Source organism: Diadema setosum, chromosome 11 (genome assembly GCF_964275005.1).
Source record: "Diadema setosum chromosome 11, eeDiaSeto1, whole genome shotgun sequence".
In the NCBI taxonomy this organism is placed as follows: Eukaryota; Metazoa; Echinodermata; class Echinoidea; order Diadematoida; family Diadematidae; genus Diadema; species Diadema setosum.
In genome coordinates this window covers 30,947,247-30,969,757 of record NC_092695.1, presented here as the reverse complement: position 1 = coordinate 30,969,757, position 22,511 = coordinate 30,947,247, and the positions used below count along the sequence as shown (strand labels likewise).

The following is a 22,511-nucleotide window of genomic DNA, read 5'->3' as shown; positions in this document are numbered from 1 at the left end:
GAGGGATTATTACGTCGATGTAAATAAATCTATGTAGACTCCTATTGTTGTTTCAGGAAGCCATATAATGACATCTACAACAAAACTTACTTTCTGAAATAACAATATTAATTATGATGTGCTATACTGTGATGAAATTTTCTCAAACTGTTCTCCCTGGTTGACTTTACTTTTTTTGAAATAGAAAATGGAGTGAAGTTTCCGTTTTTACTTTTGATGATAATAAAATGATTAGGCTATATAGCAACAGAGGTCAGCAAACCGATCTGACTGGTGTAAATACTATTTCATTTCGAGCGCAATGGCAATGCCAGAGGCATGGTCGAAATGATTGTCCAGATTCCAAAGGGACGCGACGTGTCCATGAAGGGTCATGTGGGCTGCTTAGGTCCGATGACTTTTCCGGGTCCGTTACGTACTTTTCTGTCATACTTAATACTCAAAGCAGGAGGTCTCTCTTCCACCTCCCTGCTCAAAGTGATTTTGTAGGAAATATAGTTATATTCCGGAATATCATAAACATGCAATGCATTAGGGCCTACTAAGAAAGAAAATATCCCACTTTGATATTTACAGGTCAGTTGGCTCGAAGACGGAAGAGGGATGAAATTCCTCCGTTAGAATCTATCCCATCTGGAGTCTTATCATTCTCCTTCGAGTTCAGAGGACCATCTTGTTTAAGAGGAGTGGTACTTGAATGAAACTTGTCTCCGTGTTCAAGTTTACTGAAAAAAACGGCAACAAAGAGAAACCACACAAACAAAATGTTTCACCGAAATTGACCACTGTTATCATTTCCTGAAAGCAAGAGAAATTAAAATAACCCAGTGCTTAATTCTTATATAAATGATATGTTAATTATAGACTTTGCCCACCTGTCATTACTTTTTTTTTAATTTAAGACCACTGAGGACGGAATGACGTTTATGAATTAACCTTGAGCTTAGCACCATATATCGACGGACTGAATTATTTTAATTTTCATTTCTGCACATTTTTTCTCAACTACAGCGGTAACAAATCCAGAACCATATAGTTGCCAACGAGATTATCTGATGTTATCACAAATGTAACATGCAAACACAATCAATCAGCAAAAGCATGAGGAACGACACGTTTGAGCAGCTAAACTAGAATTGTAGTGGGCAATGGTCAAGGGTTGTTGTTGCTGTTGTTGTTGTTGTTGTTGTTGTTGTTGTTGTTGTTGTTGTTGTTGTTGTTTTTTTGTTTTGTTTACGCAAAGTGTAATAGCTCCATGGTATTACCAGGGAGGTGGATGATAGAACTCTTCCACTTCCCTGGTTTTACGAATCCGAAAAAGCTCACCTCAGCTTTCTCGCCGGCCAGTTTTATTATGAAGGTCACTTTCACACTCCACTCCACCATGACTGAAAATAGGCTCCGCCTTTATACGTTTATACTACTACAGTATTGATGGATTACTAGCTGGGAACCATCGTAAGTGGACTCCATGTAAGGCCTATCATAATACCTATACGTCCTCTCTTTCACTTCTTGATTTAGTGTGACCATTAAGAGACAGGTCAAGTAGTAGCTCTTTTAAGGGGCTATGTAACCATACTAAGTAGGTATTCAGAAAGTCATATTTGACAGAGCTTTGTACATCTGTATAATGTCGGATAATAATATCATGTTTGTTGACCAGCGCCACGTTTTGCCCCTTGCCACGCCCAAAATCTGTCTCTAGCCAATCAAGGCACGTGAAGCTGGCTTTCCCCCAGCACGCCCCTTTCCCTTCATGTGCCGATGTAAATACACTACACGCAGCTGCCCGAACGAGCTTATACGTCAAATTACGAATACGATTGAGAAGTGGCGGCAATCGCAGGCGCGCCCGACAGACGTTGCTCTGTTCTTTCATAGTTTACACGTGTTCTCGTTTATCAATCGCCCGCTCTGACATCGTCATATAAGCATACTTTTCTGCAATTATTTTTCATATACATCGCTTGCGGCACCGATGCCTCTAAGCATAATAGACGTGGATCTTCAGTCACCAAACGATTCAACCTCTGCTCTCACTGGTGCAAGTTGGTTCAGCCTATTGTGCGTAAAACACGGGTTCATTCATTGATCAGCTCAGCTGAGCGGGCACCAGGGAAGCAATATAATCTACCGCAAGGCGACAGAAATAGTATTTTTCTCTCATTGTGTTCATGCCAAAAGGCGCACACAATCGACGCTTTGAATCTCTACTTTGTAACCGGTGTGCGACATTGTTAGAAAAGCATGGAGGATCCACGATTGAAGGCTGCCGATATAGCGGTGATCGTTATTCACTTCCTCGTAGTTCTTGCTCTGGGAATTTGGGTGAGTATACCACACAACAAATAGTGTGAATGAATCCATTCTTTAAGTAAGCTAAAGATTATTGACTTAGGTTTATATTCCACATCCCTTATCCTGTTTGAGACTGATAGCGAAGCAGGAGGGTAAGTGAAGGGAAGGTTTCGCCGACGACGCCTTGCCTCACTGTTCGTATAAAAAGACACGAGACGGATAAAATGCTATGTGTGATCATGTAGGATTCCCATTTGATTTGGGATTAGATACTTTGATCTGCCGGTTGTAAAATATACAGTGTATAGGTCCTACTACTTTATTTATTGGTATAACTAGAGAGATAGGAGAGGGAACATAACCACACGCATGGTAGGCAGTAGCCCTACATTTGTCTTCACGTGGCAAACTGGCATGCCTGATTGAATCCAAAAAACTAATTGCATGACGTTCTGCGAATGCGGCAGCTCTGTGATCTATGAACAGTAACCACGAGATCCAGGGTTAGAACCTTGGATGGGTAGTTGCCTGTGAGTGTATCCATGACAGACAATAAAGATGATAATATTATTTTGGCACGATGTTCCTTTTGATCCACGTGGTAGGGCGATTGATAATGATGGCAGAGTCCTCTTCCAAAAACATGCAAACCTTCAACGGGGAACGCCATATCATTACGACTATTGCAATTCCAAATTCCCGTTGTTGTTATTGTTATTGTTATAAGTATAAACATTATGATGATTATGATCGATTAATCACTATTAATTTGATGAATATCATTATCATCCTCATCATCATTGATGAATGATGGTGATGACGAAAATGATAATGACGGTCATGGTAATTGAATGATGACGTCATTAACGAATACAGTAAATGTTAGTGTCGATTTATGTATTATGTAATTGGTGACATGATGTCAAATATAGGTTGTTATACTGTTTTGTCTCCTTAAAAATTATGGCAAAGTACCCGCTCTATTAGATTATCTAGAGAGAGAGAGAACTGCACACAAATTGAAGACTCCGGATGGAAATTTTTTATCCTGGTGGAGCCGCCAAAGTTTATTTTAGTGTTTAGTTACAATGCATACTCTTGATCACTATTATTGCACCTCGGCTTACGCAGGACGCATTGTTTTGATCGCCTGCATATTGATGCATTTATTATTACATTACTTTGACACTACGTCTTACTCATGGGGAGCCGCCGCGCCGCAGGAATTGCCGCATTTTTAAACGGAATTTTCTTCACGTATTTACTCGCTGCTGAATAAAGTGCCTCGCGAGAAAGACAAGGAAGATGAGAAAGGTGAAGAAACAGTATTTGTTTTGCTGTCAGGTCTTCCGTACGTACGGAGGTGAAAGTATAGATCGAGGCAGGGTCAATTGCTAATATTGTGGTAATTGAACGCGCTCTTGCGTCACACAGGTGATGAAAATTGATGAGAACCGGCAAGTGTTGCCATGGTTTCCGATTGGGATGCGCGCTGACGCTGAAGCGATTTGTACAACATATGGAAAAGAAATACAGGGCATTCACTTTTACTATTTTCACAATTATTGACAAAAGCCTCGAGCAGAAAGTTGGGAAGCGAATTCATCTCCTTATTCTTCTATGTACGCTCTGTCGTTATCCTGGCCGACACGTATATAAGAATAATCAATGTATACATACATACATACATACATACATACGCAAATACACACATACACACCTACATGCATGCATACATACATACATGCATACATACATACATACAATAATACATACATACATATTACACACACCCTTACATACATATGCACACACACATACACACACGATTTCTCTCTTCTTCTCTCTTCTTCTCTTCTTCTCAGAGCGCACCACTGTATCGCCTGTATTCACACGTGTAGTTGATGAGTGTATGTTTTGATGGTGTAAACGGTCGCGGACTTATCAAGAGAAAGAGACGGGATTGTTTAGATTAATTTGTAACAGCAATCAAAATGGTGATCATTTTGATAATCCTAGAACTGCTATACTGTTTACTCTTACTGATGATGATGACGAAGATGATGATATTGTCGATAATAACAGTGATGATGATGATTATGATAAGAATGATAACGATGATACTATTAAAATGATAGCAATCATCATTATCAACCCCATCATCATCATCATCATCATCATCATCATCATCATCATCATCATCATCATCATCATCATCTTCATCACCATCATCATCATCAAGAAATGATACAAAACAAGGAGCTAGGAATATGCGTTTAGAAGCATTTTGGGCATGATTCAAGTAATATGTGCCGTAAGCTTTTCCATTGTTGGCAACTTGGCAACGACTAGTGTTTCCCAAACTGCTCTACCACCAAAAAAAAAAAGGAAAGAAAGAAAAAGGAAGACATACCATACGGCTAACTTTATCGTCTGTGCGACGTGAGACACGCCCTATACAAAATCCTGCTGTTGAGTGGCAATTCTTAGCTGTCGAGTACTGAGCTAATCCCAGTTTGTTGTTTCCGCAGGTCACTGTATGCTTTCTCCTTCCTTTATACAAAAGTGAAAGGACTATCATCACAATACCTTGCGTATAGTCCACTTGTCAAGCGGTATGGGTGTTCACACAAGTTTTCCTATTTGTGTGTATAGTCCGAAGGCTCGCCGTGGGCGTTGCCCCGTGTCGCCAACCAAAAAGCCGGATCAGCCAGTGTTGTGTGTACATAGCGTGAGGCCGTAAACCTTCAATTTACCTTTCTAATACCACTGTGTTACGATGGAGTAGTACACTGACCTATAAAACAGTATGCAAACTAGACTTCGAGATTGGCAAAACGACAGTAAAAATCTACAAAACTCCTGTTGTCTTCGATTTGTTTGAGACGGTTTTAAGTATTTAGTGTTTTTACCCCTTAACAGTGTCTACTCGATTGGAGTAGAGCAACAAAATAATTTTAAGTGGCATCATTGAATTGCTCTTTCAGCAAAGAACACATCAGTTCAGAAAGTTACACACACAGTGATATCATATCATTGTTATAAAATTAATGTGTATGTTATTACTGACTGAAAAAAAAGTGAGTGGTAATATGATATGATTTAATTGCATTCATTTTTTGAGTATTCATCCAACAGTGAGATTACTGGTGGTGAAAATAACTTTTGATAATTTTATGTTGTATTAGTGTCTTCTTAGCCATTACCTTATACTTTATTTTCTAGGACATCGAGCGATCACCAATTTTCTTGCTTGATAAGAAAATCAAATGTAGAATAATGTTAGCCTTATCAACATAATTATTTCAGTAATGATTCGAAAGAATTTGCTTTTTCACTGAAAGTATCATTTTTGGGAAGATATTGTTACACAATATTTAGTAACGTAGTACTTCTGTGACAAAGACAAAAATTGTAGTGTTCCCATCTATACTTGGCGACACATGCATTAAACCAAAGCTATTAAAATCATCAACAATCTGCCCATTTCCCCCACACCTTCACTGATGAGATATAATGTAATGTCTATAGATGTGTTAAACTGATCTTTCTACATTGGCTGAATCCCCGTTTGTCCTTGGGAAAGTTTTCCGTCGAATATTCCAGTGTGAAAGGTGAAGTGAACGTCGGAGGAAGATGTGAATTTACAGGCACTGCAGACATTGCATGGATGTATCTCTCGCGCACCTTATAAGATGTAGATCGAATCCATACATCAGATAATGTTATGTTGACGTCACCGAAAGAATTTGATCAACCTGCCGTAAGTCGCGCGGTAGTTCGTGACATGACTGTACGACGACTCAGCGATCGACAAAAGTGCTCTGTTTACCCAGCCGCTCCGACGGAGAATTCTTCTTCCCTTTCTTTGAACACACTGAACTTGGCGTTCCCATTTTCCAGAACTGGCTAATAGAACACTACAGATCTGCTTCAATTTGACGTTAGTGGAGTGATACACGAGCGGAAACGTTGTGAGTTTGCCTTTCGAAAAATGAATAAACGTAAAAACAATATGTGGGCAGATTGTGTATACAACAACATGCGTGGAGTTAGGCATAATGACATGCAATAACGTCACAGCGTCGTTCGCCGGCTGTTAGGGGCAATCGCAAGCGTGCCTAATTTAATCAATTTTTCAATTATTCAACATGCAGCTGTGAGCCTTCTCTTTAACCGACAGAGATGACTTAACCAGCAGTGGTTGATGCAAACGTTGATTTTACCATGCCACTGGCGTCACTCACAACAGAGTAGAATAATGATAGCTAAAGGTGCAACATCACTATTTACTGTGTAAAGGTATTTGCGCGGCAGTGGAAACTTTACAATATGAATACCGATAGATGACGTATAGTCACAAACAGGCGATGTTTTGAAAGAGGGGAAAAAGCGGGAAATCCATCCTTTCGAGACGTTTTCATCGATAGCGAACTTGACTGTCAAGATTGCCAAAGGGATGGCATAGTTTTGGTTGAGATGGGGATTTAGGTTGTAACTTTTTGCAAGATAATTAGAAACCACTTTTTATCATAATATTAAAGAGTACACAACTCTTAGAGGAATTAAAGGTTTATTTGATGAAAATCGGTTTTAGAATAGCCGAAATATAAAAAAAAAATCAGAAAAATCCCCAAAGTGGTTCTAATGAATGGTGAGATCCACATCTTTTTAGGACCACTTTGCTTTTTGATAATACAAATATCAGCCATTTCAAAACCAGTATTCATCAAATAAACTTTTAATTCCTCTTGGAGTTGTATTTTTTTTTTTAGTTGTACTTTAATATTAAATGGTTTCTAACTATCTCGTAAAATGTTGCCATCCGAATCCCCATCTCAACCAAAACTAAACCATTCCTCCATCGGGCGACCTAAAAATAAATTTGGTGGCCCGACACCAACTTTTAGTGGTCCCGGGCCACCCCTCAATGTCGAGCCCTGACGTAGCATTATTTTTGTCATGAGGTTATAATTGACATATGAAGACAGGTATGAACATGCGAATCCACAACAGGAAATATGCTTATCATGCACACATATATCTCTATCTCGATCTCTAATCTATCTCTATCTCTATCTATCTATCTATCTATCTATCTTCACATACATACATACATACATACATACGTACATAGGCCTACATAATTATATATACTCACACACACACATACACACACTTACACACACACACACACGCACACACACACACACACACACACACACACACACACACACACATATATATATATATATATATATATATATATATATATATATATATATATATATATACATACATATATATCATAATAATACCAAGGACTGTTCAACAAAGGAGATGATACCTTCTTGCTGTATAAACGGTTCCTATGCCTGCGGGGAGAATTAAGCGCCAATCTATAACCTATATACACATCACAACGTAATAGGCCTATGAATGTATAACTGCAATGCATACATAATCTTACAGACAAGAGAAATAAAAAAGGAGAAGTAGAGAAAGAGAGGGGAGAGGGAAGGGAGGGAGAGGTGGAGAGAGAGAGGGAATGAGAGAGAATCTATGAAAGAATCTTTTCAATAATTCAGACAAAAGCCTGTTGCCTGGCAGACCATGGTGTTTACATGCATGTGTGTTGGGTATAGAGACCTTTAGTGGTATTGTAAAAAAAAAAAAAAAAACTGCGTTTTTGTTTTCTGCTGCGGACGTGGAGAACTTGAGCGACTAATCGGTGTATGTGTCGGGGGCATGGTCTATATCATGGAGCTAAAAAGAGTCTCATAGCGAGAAGTCATGAGTATTTATAATAGTGGTGAGGGAGAATTTCCCGAATACAATATGGTGCCTAAAGCACAGATTTGTTGTTGCTGACATTCTATGTTGCTGTTGCTGACATCTTATACACTCTAGCCCGACCAGACGCCGTGAGACACTATAGTGTACAGCGACAGGGCTGTGTATAGTTATCTATACACTCGAGATTTTTTGAGCTGTAGTTAATGATCGCCTTTACCATGAACGATAATCGAAACATAGTGGTTGTGTGGCAGAAATTGATTTGCCCATCCAGCATTTATAACTAAAGGTTTTCAAATCTTAAAGACTCGCAAAGACGACACTATACCAACAAAAAGATACAATGAGGATAGACAGATAGAAATGAGGAAGAAAAAAACAACAACACAACAGCAGAAGCTTTTATACAAGATCATCAGTCTTATACAAGATGACACAGTATTAGATCGTCCGCGGCTCTTATGGTCTTTGATTAAAGTACACAAGTGTTTTGTTTTTGTTTTTCTTTACTTTCAACGTATAAGTATATATCAACAACAAAAAATATGTGCATTATACTCTACTGATCAATCCATATCTGTTTTCTTTTCCTTATACCGCCCTCCAAATTTCCTCGAAGTCGGCATGGAAATCGAATCGGAGCACGACCACTGGCTATTTCCTGGCTGGGAAGAGCATGAGTTGGTGGTTGGTGAGTATATAATGTTGTCGCATGTTTTTATGTGCATCAGCGATTGGCTGAACTATCCCACGCGATAACGTGAAAACATGTATACTACTGTACCTCCAGGAGGATAATAGACATTGTAGTTCATCAGTGTAAAGGTCGGAGGGTCATACAGCATTCCTGAAGTGAACACTGCTATTGAAGAGTAGACAATTGTTTTTTTTTTTCTTTTAGATATAAAGAGTAATGCGTACGAGTGGCAAAATTTTCACGGTACTATGTCATCGGCTTATGTGTTGGTTGAAACTATAATGCTTACCAGGAAAAGAGAATAGACGTCTTTGATGAAATATCCTGATCAGATGAGGTCGTGGTGTTGAGAAAGGCTTCGTGATAAACCAACGCAGGAAAAGCTGCGATAGAATTTCAGTCGGAAGGTTAGATAATATGTGAAGCCAAAGCGAAACTCCGATCCTTGTTCAGGTTAACATAGAGTGAAATCAAACGAACGAATAACACGAGACGTTTTACCATCTTCAAAAATTAAATGTACAGTATTTGAAGTTAATTTGAGTGTGGAGGAGTGAGAAAGATCAAACAGACAGAGGAGGTAAAAGTTTAACAAAATTCGAAAATGAGATAAGAAAAGTGTAGAGTCACGATCATAATAAATTGCAACCATGAAGTGGCTCTTTACTTTACCCCGTTTTTACGGAAGTTTCATCGAAATCGGAATTAAAAGTCAAGGCACATCCAACAAAGGGATGGGGGAGACTGTGTGACTTTAACCAGAGCTTGTTATGAAACAGTTATGTGGTTTTCGAATCATACATGCTAGTTGTTGAAGCAAATGAGGCAGGGGAATAGGATAGGGAAAGATACAATCGACAATTTTCCAGTGACGTCACACAATCAAGAGTGCTAGGGTTTCGACGCGACTGCGAGATCTGATAAAGATGAGGTACTATGTACTATTACAGTGGTATACGTATATACACTGTATATATAGTAAACGATCCACATATACGTGTATGTACATAGTATATATTCGTATGTTTGTGCGTGTATATAATGTATGATTATCATGTTTGCATAGACAGACAGGAATATGTAAATAGCTAGATTATGATATAATAAACATAGACCTATATGTATAGCATTGTATAGTAAAAACGTATAGGTACATGAAATCAAAGAAGAAGATCCCTACATAGTCTCATAGAATTTTGTATTATAATCGAGAAAGTTTTGCATAAAAACACTGAATGCACTGTTTGTGTGTGTTTTCTTTTTTGAGGGCAGAGGGTATAAAAGGCCTATTTATACACTGAAATGCCTGTGCTTCAGCGAAGCATCGCTGTGCAAAGCACCGAAGAAAAGATGATTAACATGAAAGAAAAGTCTCAATGACAAGCACTTAAAGTCGCTAAACCTAATCTATATGGTGTCAACGTGCTACGAGAATACCTCAGCCCCGTTTCTACAGTACGCCACATGCTGTAGATGGCAACCATGTATGCTTCCGAGCAAGAGGATTATTTCACCACCCGTCATCTACGTCATCGGGGCTTGCAGGGCTTGTTTGGGTTGGGAACGACGTCGGTGACGTAGGCGAGTGCCTTTATACCGCTCAGGCGACGACTTCCAAATTGGAATTTAAAATTGCTTCAGATGTGCGTGACAAATCCCGTATACTCACAGTAATAGTGGCCATATACCGGACACTGCTAGGCGTTTGTCTGTGACTCCCCCAAAGCCTCAGTATTCCCTCCTCTCTTCTCTCTCCATCTCTTCCCCTTCCCTCCCACCCCTCTCTCTCCCTATATCCTCTCTTTTCTTCCCCTTTCTCTCCCTTCCTCTGTCTCTATCTATCTTTCTATCTTTCTATCTTTCTATCTATGTATCTATTTATCTATCTATCTATCTTTCTATCTATCTATTTATCTATCCTATATCCTTATCTGTAAAGTATTTATCAATGAAAGATTAATTTCTTGCTCACCTCTCTTTCTAATCTAATCACCAATTTACGTATACTTTATCTATCATTTCATTCATCTATCTATCCAACCATCTATTCATCTATATACGTCTATCTGTCTATTCATCCATCTATCTATTTCGTTCCTCTCTCCACATTCCAATGGCGACATGAAGAGAAGAGGGCAATGTTGACACTTGACTTTTGATCATACTCAAAATAAAGCTTTCCCGGAAAGTCAGTAGCCAGTCTTTCGAAAAGTGTACAGTGTACTACGATATGGGTGCTGTTCGTTATTCCGAAGGTTCGCTATTCCGAAGGTTCGTTATTCCGAAGGGTCGTTAATCCGAAAATGAAAAAGGGTTCGTTAATCCGAACATTTGTGGCGTTATTCCGAAGGTTCGTTGTTCCGAAGATTCGTTAATCCGAAAATGAAATTCGGAACAATGAACCTTCGGAATAACGAATCTTCGGACTAAAGAGCCTTCGGAATAACGAACCTTCGGAATAACGAGCTGTAACCCTACGATATAGCTTTACTTCTGGGCTTTATATCTTTCTTTATTTTAATGTTGTGTAAAGTAAACAATTGATCTAGTTCATATGTTTCAAATCAGCCTATAGTTAAGCTCATCAAAATGATCAAATTCTTCGCTGCTGCTCAAAAAAAAAAAAAAAAAAAGGAAAGAAAAAAGAAGGAAGCTGTAACAGAACTAGATTTGTTTCACCTTGTTAAGTAAAAATCCGCATTTCATTCTGCCCTTTATATTCACAGGTTGTTTGTGTGGTCAGTTTGTCTTAAAAGGCGTCATTATTTCTCTTTTTTTTGGTCAGAATTCTTCTAACTTATTTGATTATACTCCCAAATAAGCGTCTATGTAGAAGCTTAACTCACGGCTGTTTGACAGTTTCATGTGTAATTGTGAATATCAAGTTGAGTACAACACGTAAAGTGTGAACGGTTTATAGAATGTGTTAGAGAGCATGACAAGACGAATGCAAGTTCCTTGAATTCTCTTAATAATATACACTTTATAAATTTTTCCTATTATCTTGCCAATATTTCTTAGGTCGGTCTTTCGTTGTACGTCAGCAACATTGGAAGCATTCATTTCATCGGGCTCAGTGGAACGGCGTCAAACAATGGAATCGCCGTGATCTCTTACGAGTTTCACGTAAGTCACAGTATTCGCATTTGACGCTGACTGAGAAAGACATTTTTTTTTTTCAATCAGATATAGTAGAGTATACGTCAACGTTTATCAACCATGCTCACACTGAGTTTGCACGCAATAACCGTGGCGAATCTAATGTCTCTACATCAAATGCTTACATTTCGTTTGGGATGCTTATGAAGAGTGTGGATGGATTTGAACACAATTTATTGATAAACTCATTAATCAATGTGAACACAAGTTAAGAAGAATATTTATTCGTAATGTGATACTTTTATGTTGCAGGGACTTTTCTGCTTGTTGCTGCTGGGGTTCATCTTCATGCCGATATACATTACTTCCGGGGTAAGTTTTGGTCCAGTAGTAATAAGAAATAAAGAGACCACTTTATATGAAGGTGATTATGATTGAAATGACTCTAATAACCATTGCTTCGTGGTTATAACGGATTACTACATCACTTATTATGCAGCCACGTCATTGCTATTCCGTTCTTTGAAAAAAAGAGTCATCTTTCGTCAAGAGTTATGGCAAGTTGTCAACCTGAAGATGGTTATTGTAAAACTATTCGCCAAAGAGAAATAGAGATGAGATAAAGATATCCAAGACGGAATTCATCTGTATGAAATTATATTCATCTGCCTTATTCTATCTGTCTGTGCTATATTATGTATTTTTCACAATAAGTTTTCATGTGTACATTTAAGGTGTATATATTCCTAGAACCACAATTATGATATTCATATACAAACCTATGATGTCCTTATGGCAGGTTAGTACGGTTCCGGAGTACCTCCAACATCGGTTTGGTGGATCTCGCCTTCGTGTCTCTCTCTCCGTGGTCTCCATCGTCTTCATCATCATCACCACCCTCGCTGTGAGTTCAGTGTGTTACCATCATTCCTTTTACCAACTTTGGCAAAAAGGGAACCAGTGAACAAGTCAATAAACCAAACTGAGTGGTTGATTTTTACCTTCGCCGAGGAGGTTGCATTTTGCCGACGTTTGTTTAATATTTGTATGCTTTTTGTATTTTAGGAACTCAATGCAAAAAAAAAAAAATGTGAACGGATATAGACAGATTTTTCAGAAAAGGTCAGAAACTTCCAATCAGGTATCATAACTGTCATCTTCTTAATGTGTAATCTATATTGCGAATTCTGTCTGTGATGCATCTCCATGGTAACCCCTCTATTTTCCCCTTTCCCCCATCTCATCCTCTATAGTCGGAGATGTACGCCGGCATCGTGATCATACAGCAGGTGCTTGGATGGAACCTCTATCTCTCCATCATTCTGCTCCTCGTGATGACCACTGTTTACACGATGGCCGGAGGACTGACCGCGGTCATCTATACGGACGCTCTCCAATCCGTCATCATGATCATCGGTGGCTTCATCCTCTTCTTCATCTGTGAGTTTACCACTATAGTTAGACTATTAAACAAGTCAAAATAGAGCTTGACTAGATGATTGCTATGATGATGATAATGGCGACAATGATGATGACGGCGGCGACGACGACGACGATAATGATGACGGTGATGGGGATAATGATGATGATGATTATGACTGATAAAGTAATGATAGTGATAATCATAATCATCATCATCACTATCTTCATCATCATATCATCATCATCATCATCATCATCATCGTCATCCTCATCATCATCATCCCATGATGGATAAATAGAGAAATAAGAATGGAGGAATGCTAGGGCCTTCACACTTAAGTACGACGAAACTTGAGAGACGATTGATAAAGACCGGGGAAGTGAGAGGCTTGGTGAGAGTGTACAATGTGGCAGGAAATTCCTACTGCTGAAGATGATGATGGTATACAGAGACGATTTAATCAGCTCTCTCTTTTTCACGAGTGGCTTTACATTCTCTCGATGATCAAAACTGTTTCTGCAGTAACTGTTGCTACTATATGTTATTGTAGGTGCATAAGTGGTACATGTACTTTATTAATGGCACTATAATATTATTTGTTTTTATTTACCGTGTTTCGTTCTGACGAGCAGCCATGGTCAGAATCGGCGGCTTCGAGGAACTCCGAAGCGCCTACCTTAACGCCATCCCCAACTCCACCATCCAAGAGATGCATCAGAATCCTGGCAACGCGACCCTCTGCGGGGTGCCGTCCAGTAACGCCTTCCACATCTTCCGCCACGCTGGCGCCGGAGATTACCCCTGGCCTGGCGTGGTCTTCGGTATCTTCCTCCTCTCCGCTCAGTATTTCTGCACCAACCAGGTATATTATGATAAGCCCTTGTAGATATGGGGGCCTAGATCGAAGCACTCTGGCGTTAAAAAGATGCAAAGATAGACAACATTAATTTATATATGGTGAAGAGAAATTGTGAACAAAGAGGTATCCTGCTTGTAAAGAAATCACTTGCTTTAAATTAAAGGGGCATTCCGGACGATTTTCACAATTCAACATCATGTGGTACATAAATCAACAGCTCCATATATAGATTCGTGTAATTTGTTGTTGCCCTTGAGCAGAGAAACCAATAAAATGAAAATCTTAAACAAATTACACTGAACAGTGTTGATGACATCAGAGCCTCACATACTTCAGAAATGTAGCAGTGTAATTCCATTACAATACCCCCTGCTTAACAAGTACACCTGTGAAGAATCTATGCATGCTTTCTTCTTTTGTTCTGCTTCCTTGCGCCCCAACTCATGCATTCTTATGGTGAGGCTGCCATGTCATCATCCTTGTTCACTGCAATTTGTTATAAATTTTGGAAACATTCTCATTTCTCATCCCAATCACTATGAATTCAGAAACTCTGTACTCGGTTTCACTAATTTATAGTTGTTCAGGTGTTAAAGTATGAAAATCATCCGGAGGTCCCCTTTAAAGACTGCATGTGCTGTAAACTTGTGTACTGTTGAGGCGCTTTTCATTATATACCTTTTTGTTTTTGTTGTTGTTTTGTTTTCACCCAGTAATCAAGACGTTGACAAACATGACAAAGGGCAGACGTTATACAAGGGTGATGTGTACCGCTTCATAGCTACCACAACTCAGTACGATTATAGAATCTGAATTTCCAGATGGAAATTGATGTTAAGTTTATGGCTGATATAAATTACCAACTTTTTTTCATAATGAATAATGCTTGATAACCAAAATGGCATACACGTTCACATTGTCCGTTGAGTGTAAAGGGTATGTAAATGCATCTGTGTATGTTGAGATACTTATGCTTGATGACATAGTCGCGCCATATGGGTTACAAATGACACCACTGAAGAAGGCAAGCCTCCTGATATAAAACATGCAACTTAACACTACCCATCTAATCCCCCCCCCTTTCCAGCTGTTCATGTAGTTTGACATACTACAGCATTGTTGGGTAGGGTCCATGCTACAGCAGAGCTCAGTCGTGTAGAGTATGCCGTCGAACTTGCGTTTAGGCCAACCCCCAGATAGAATGATTGGCATGGCACTTAATACATCGAAATGAAGAAGGGGAACGCAGCATCCTTTACGGGAACGAGTAAATTATGCATTGAATAACGATGCTTATGACATTATTGTAATGGCTTGCCGTCAAATTGTGCCGTTTATTCAATCCGATCACTGCAGTTCCTGGTCCAGAGGTCCCTGTCGACCAAGAACTTCACTCAGACCAAAGCCGGGACCGTCCTTGCTAGCTACCTCAAGGTTCTCCCTCTGATTCTAATGATTTACCCGGGCATGATCAGCCGCGCTCTCTGGCCCGGTAAGCATCCATGCAGTGCCTTAAAGGAGACCTCCTGAAGATTTTTAGAATTTTACAATATTTTTGGACAACGATAAGTTAGTTACACTGGGTACAGAGTGTCAGAATTTATAGTGAACAGGATCAGGAATAAGAATGTTTTCTAAGTTTATAACAAATTAATCACAATGAACAAGGATGATGACATAACAGCTTCACCATAAGAATGCTTAAGTTTGGACTCTCAAGGAAGCAGAACGAAAGAAGAAAACTTGCATAAATTCTCTACGGTATAGATACTATGGTAATGTACACTCGAAAAGGACAAACATTTATGGAATTAAGATGTCATTGATGCCTCTCCAGTACAATGACAGTACGTTGGTCGCTGCAGTCATGTCATGATATACAAATTACGTGAGGTGATGATGTGAAAGTCTCACAAGTTTTTCATTAATATTCTTTTTTTTTTGGGGGGGGGGGGGAGGGGCGCTCACTGGTGCTGACTTACTGACCAAAAACAAGATTTTATAATGTTTTGATCAATAAAACAGGAGATAGTGATTATCTGGTAAAGAGGTAAATGAAGATTTAGCGGTGAGGAATTTGTAAAGAGAGGGAAGTTCTGCTGCTGAAATATATAGGTTACGAATTATTATTATTTTTTTTTTTTTAATGAAGAAAAAACATTTGGATAAAGTAGTGAGGGTTTAATATCATCATCTTCTGCTCCAATTTACATAGTGACCGATATCACGACTTCTCTAGTAGCTGTTAACTTCAAAAATTATACAGCTCCCGTGAGCGGCCTTTGATAAGGATCATCCGTTCATTTATTTTATCCATAAAATCTGTTTCATTTATTTTTATTCATAAAATTTCAGATGAAATAGCATGTCAGGATCCCGAGCGTTGCATGGCTGTGTGCGGAAACCCGAATGGTTGCTCTGACATCGCATACCCGCGACTTGTGCTAAAATTGATGCCAACTGGTAAGGCCAATATTTCTATCTGCCGCACTCAGCTATATGATTTCATTATGCCGCTTCGGTCGTCCAATTAAAAAGGCGTTGCCTACAATATTTATATTCCTTTGTTAACAAATGTATACTCTGGGGTATAGGAAACAGGCGAGTCATGTTAATTAAGTTTACCTTTTCTTGCCCCTGGAAGCCCTGTTTGTTATGTCACGATTGAGTCATATTTCATATATGCTTTGTTGCCGTATTATGATTTATTTTGTTATTTCATTTTTCATGCAGAATCAAACTTGTTTTGTGACTGTCTATATAAAGACTTCTGAAATGCCGAAATCATATATTGTAGCGACAACATAGTTAGATAAACACGTTTGACATTGGACACTTAGATCAGATTTTGAGGAGAAACTGTGCCCCATAGATGAGATATATTAGTCGCAAAAGTTATGATTATATCTCGGTAATAGTTTGCCATGGTAACATCAATTTGAAAGAGGGATATTAGCGAATGAGAGATGTAATAGCATAGTGGGTGCTGTTCACCATATTCGGGGTTTTTTATACTTTTTTCGACTCTGTTATCAAAATTGCGACGGTTTGATGTATTGAATTGAAATAACAGTTTTGTTGTATATTCTAATAAGAATAGAAAGATAAATCATGTATTGTTATGATCATAAACTTTTTATATTCCCCTCGAAATATATAATAATGCTATAAGATGCAAGGTAGATGGTAGAGAGACAAACATAAAACCTAATCTAACGAGATACGGAGCCACAATCCAGACTGATCAAAACGAAGTTTTAATTTATGCTCTGCTGCTAAAATATTCATTCCAGGTCTAAAAGGATTAATGTTCGGTGCCATGCTGGCTGCACTCATGAGCACGCTGACGTCCGTTTTCAACAGCTTAAGCACCCTCTTCACCATGGACGTATGGACCAAATTTCGGCCCCTGGCTAGAGAGAGCGAGCTTCTAATTGTAGGAAGGTTTGTATCATATAAGTGCGCTGTATGCTTATGCCTGTTTTGGTTGTTCGTATATTTGTCTCTATGTTTGCCAGTTCGATGATGGATGTGCAGGTGTGGTTGTTGTAGTTTTTTTATGATGCCTCTTGTGTTGTCTAGAGAAAGATGGGTAGGGGTTGCATGGGAGCGTACTTTGATGAAGAATTTCAGAGCAAATGAAAGTGTATGATAAATTAAGTTTCCACTTACTGCCACTCATCAGGTAAATGTACAAAGAAATCGTTGCCAATATTAGATGAAGGTATTACCTTTGTGCAGATGTTGATCTTAACAAATCTGCTCCCATATTGCAAGATCCCGGACCTTATGACATTTAGAATGTGTTAGGGTTGTAGATTATCATAGAATTTGAACTTCGGTCGGCGCCACTGACTTTGCAGTGGCCAATGTTGTCAGTTGCTACTGATTTATCGTGGCTAGCGAATACATGATAATGATGTTGTCATGAGGACGGAATCTGCTCCTTTCATATTCCGCTGCAGTGAAAGCATAACAATTTTGAATTAAGATTATAACAGAGGAGTGAGAAGTATGTCAATCATTTTATTTTATTTTATTTTTCAGTAATTTCCGAATGTTCGTTTCTTTTCTTCGTTTCTACGTTTCCACCTTTCTTTAACACATTTTTAGGATATCAAAACCCCGCCAGAGTGCAAGATTAGATGCTTCCTTGTTTAGAAGAGTAGAACATCGCACTAGAAATAATCAGGTATCACTAACTCCTCAGCAAAGCTGTTTGATTGTCTATCAATATACATAATCAAAATGATGCATACAGTCCAATAAAAATCAAGTCTGACCAAATTTCGCAATAACAGTATTGGCCCTATATCGTAGTTGGTACATTTGCCCCAATACCGTGAATTACTGCTACAGAGTACCGAAGTTATGATGTCTTTCGATATAACTTGGAATGGAACAAAGTGCGAACATGGTTAGCAACAATAGTGTTCACAGAATCGGTATTCGGGCCAGTTGATGTTGTTTGAAACCAGTTTCCATGGCGACGAATGGATAAGAGAATGGCACTTCGGTACTCCGTAGCGTCTTTACTAGCCAAAATGATGTTCAACATGACTACTACCTGTTCGCCCGTAGGACCAGTACTGGTGTCATGGCCATCATCGCGGTGCTGTGGCTACCTCTAATCCAAGCTTCAGGAACGGGACAGCTCTTCGTCTACATCCAGTCGATGACGTCATACTTGACTCCACCCATTTTCGCTGTCTATGTGGCAGGAATGTTTTGGGAGCGCATCACCGAAAAAGTAGGCATACCGGATTTAAAAGTAGTTTCAGATTTTTCGATTTCTTGTTTTATTTATCCATTTTCATGTGATCCTATTCTTAACTTCGTTTTTCTTTTGATTTACAGATATTATGTAATCACGTAGTTTTCTGCTTTTAGTCTTAATAATGATATCAAACATTTGTAATAAGTCGCTGTCGCTAATATGATATCAAATCATTGTATGCTTAACAGTGAAACTTTTCATGCTAATGGGCTTGAGATTTTTGGAGGGTAAGCAATGTTTAGAAAATCTCTTCTGAAGTTTCCAAATTTCATTGGCAAATCATCTCTTGCGCAGGGTTTCCCGTTTTACTCGATTGTTAAAAAAAAACACAAAAAAACAGCCTTTTATCCACCCACATTACTTTGTGGACAAAAGACAAAGAAAGAAATATGATCGTAAAGCTTGATGTACAGTTATAACTTCACGCAACCCCTAAACTTGAAAAACTTGAAGTAACTCCAATATAGCCTATTTTCAATGAGTTGTACATTCTTTGTTTCTTTTGATGTTATCGAAAAAAAAAAATGTTGTGCACCCTGTTTATGTTTGCGTGTCCAAGCAATTAAAACATTTAGGCCTACATCTTTCAAGCAAACTGTGGACCAAAGTTCTTTCTTTTGCAACAAAACGACGTTGGTAATGAATGTCTTTCCTATCAAGCAATAATGGAAATATTGATAGGTAATTCAAAATTATTGCAAGCGCTTTTATTTATTTGTTACATAAATGTGCACTCGGTTTGAGTTGCCATGACATTTTGTGTCAAAATACTCACTTTCATCTCACTGCATTTCATTTGATTTTATTTATTGGTTTATGCAACCTTTTTTTTTTTCACGAACAAACTTGCAGAAAGAAAACACGTGAAGATATGAAACTCAGGGCAGGTTCTCCATTTTGACTTTGTGATGCAACTATAAGATAATACAGACTTACAATAATCAAAGGCGATGTAGATTTCATTTTTTATTACGGAATATTTGATGGGCTTGCAAGGGTTGACACAAGAAGCAAAAACTGAAAGCTTGACAACATTATGGAATAAATCTATAATCTGCATTATTTTGCTTTCTAATGCCAGAGATGCAGGTGAATGTGCATAACGGATAGTGTACTTTTATTGTTCTTTATGCAATCTACACTAAGTTTAGATCTATCATAAACAAGTCTTTCCTTGCTTTCCCATCAGGGCGCCTTCTACGGCCTGCTTTCGGGCGTTGTTGTGGGCGTCCTCCGCATGGTGCTCGACTTCGTGTACACAAGTCCCGGATGTGGCCAACCCGACCACCGGCCAGAGATCGTGAAAAACTTCCACTACCTTCACTTTGCCTGCGTGCTCTTCGCCGTGACGCTCCTAATGATCGTCATTATTAGTCTCTTCACGGAACCCATCCCCAGCGAAAAGGTGACTGATATAGTCTCGTTCTTTCTAAACTTTGGTATCGTTCGGATATCTACACAAGGGGGAGGCTGGGTCTTGTTTCAAAGTCTACAAACATTATCTAGAGTGGGTATCATAAGGGCTGGCCCAAGGCACCTTGAACTCGGGCTTGAAGGGGAAATGGTTTAGTGTATGCTATTGGCTGAGTGGAAGCGAAGAAGACCAAACATCGCACACACTATACAAATTGCAAGACATTTTGTTTGCTCATTCATCCATCCATTCATTCATTCATTCATTCATTCATTCATTCATTCATTCATTCATTCATTCATTCATTCATTCATTCATTCAATTCTTTATTCCTTTAATTTTTTTTCACATACTCATTCAGTAGTTTCAGCATTTGTTCACGATGATAAAAGTGGGTGATTAGTCATACCTCATGTATATCTCATGTATAAAGTGTCAAGTCTACTGAAATAAAATGTATGTAAAGTCTCTTGGTCTGTTAACAATGGAATGAACACACACAAATGCGCACACACATTTATTATACACACACAATATCACGCACACAAGAAAAGAAATAGATCAGAGTCACGAAGAGCGTATTTCCTCTTGTGAAGACACTTCAAAATCAAAATGATATTTTGCGTACACAAGTAAATTCAAATTCAGATTTGAGTTTCGATTTAAATGTGAGGCCTTTACTTACAAACTAAGAGCACTTTCTCCTTCAACGTTCAGAATGATGTCCTGTTCTTGTCCTCACAGCTCGTGCGTCTCACGTGGTGGACGAGACACAGCAAAGCTCCCCGAGAACCAATGCCTGAAGCTTACAACCCCGTCAACTCAGACAAAATAGCCAACCATCTCGACGTGGAGGAAGGTATTTACGCCATTTCATTTTGTCTACAGACCTAATCGCAGTTTCATCTCCCTGAACAGTAGAAAGCTCGATTATTGTTCATTGTTCACATCTTCACTCCCAGTTTCTTCTGTGAATGATGGGCATACAAAGTCGTGAAAGCGCTGTTCTGAAAAGCTATACGATACTGTTGACGAATGTGTGTCGATCATGTTATAAGGCTCAATTAGATAGAGGCACGTGTGAAGAGAAAGGTTCAATAGGACAATAAATAAGTACAGGCTGTAGTATACATGTAGATCTTTCGCAGAATTAGAATGCTAACGAGTTCTTATTCTTGTTTTCCCATTACTTTTCATTCTATTTCCCTTCACTCCGTCTATCTCTGTCTCTCCTATGGCTTTCTAAAACCCTCCCTTCTCATCTTCCTCTCCGTTTTCTTCCTCGTCGTCGACCTCACTTTAACCACGACTTAACCCTGTAGTGGAGATCAAGAAGCCGTCCATGTGTCGCCGCGTCTTCAACATCATTTGTGGTATCTCTTCGGCCACGCCCGAAGACCAGCCGGCACCGGAGTCACTGGAAAAGATGCGATCCCTGGAAGAGACGCCATTTTGGCGGCGAGTGATGATCGCCAACCTTATCATCGCCATCGGGTTCGGTGTCTTCCTTTTCGCCTTCTTCGGCTGAACGTTTTCGATTTTATTCGCGGATGATCACGGAGCATCAGGCAGAAGTGATGATGTCAATATACTCCTATTTTTCTAACCACATTCAAGAATGTATGTTTATAAGAGTATTTTGCAGGGTAATCTTATGGGAGCGTTTAAAGACATTATCTCCTTATCCAAAACAAGATTTGGAAAGGAAGACAAACTTATATTTAAAGTGGAGATATGGTCACTGTCTGAAAGACTGAAATATGTTCAATTGAGTATTACTGCTTGTGGATTCATGCGACAGAAGAAGAGCGTAACTGTATCATATTTTGTATATCAAAATATACCTCATTACTTGAAGACTAATGTGTCTGACTCTTTACATATCTTTTTCCTTTAGCCATCCTGGTAGCCATCTTTCTAGAAGAATGCATGTACATGATTGTATAATACCCGAAAGAAGAAACATACAGAGGGACGAAAACTAAATTTGATTTGATTTAACATTTCGCACACTTTCGGTACCATGAACAATATTCATTGTGAGCTCGATTAATTTTCTTTCGCATTATAGCCAAGGATAGCTTTTAGTATTCGGTGTATCAGTCTTTCAGTGTCTTGATAAGGACAATCATTAAACTATTTTGT

At 38.8% G+C, this 22,511-nt stretch overlaps 1 protein-coding gene across 1 annotated transcript; it reads left to right on the top strand.

Annotated features, from left to right (window-relative positions):
- The first annotated feature begins 2,206 nt into the window (after nt 1–2,206).
- Nucleotides 2,207–21,894, top strand: LOC140234988 (sodium/glucose cotransporter 4-like). The gene is made up of 14 exons (XM_072315024.1): nt 2,207–2,331; nt 8,717–8,788; nt 11,816–11,920; nt 12,206–12,265; nt 12,693–12,797; nt 13,147–13,333; nt 13,949–14,178; nt 15,532–15,667; nt 16,531–16,638; nt 17,469–17,619; nt 18,757–18,925; nt 20,142–20,357; nt 21,111–21,225; nt 21,689–21,894. The coding sequence occupies exons 1-14, from the start codon at nt 2,251–2,253 to the stop codon at nt 21,892–21,894; spliced, it is 1,941 nt and encodes a 646-aa protein (XP_072171125.1). The 5' UTR covers nt 2,207–2,250.
- Nucleotides 21,895–22,511: the final 617 nt, after the last annotated feature.

Coding starts and splice junctions, on each gene's coding strand:
- LOC140234988 (XM_072315024.1), top strand. CDS start 2,251: ATGGAGGATCCACGATTGAAGGCTGCCGATATAGCGGTGATCGTTATT. Junction 12,266..12,692: donor CGATATACATTACTTCCGGG/GTAAGTTTTGGT, acceptor TCCTTATGGCAG/GTTAGTACGGTTCCGGAGTA. Junction 12,798..13,146: donor TCATCATCACCACCCTCGCT/GTGAGTTCAGTG, acceptor CATCCTCTATAG/TCGGAGATGTACGCCGGCAT.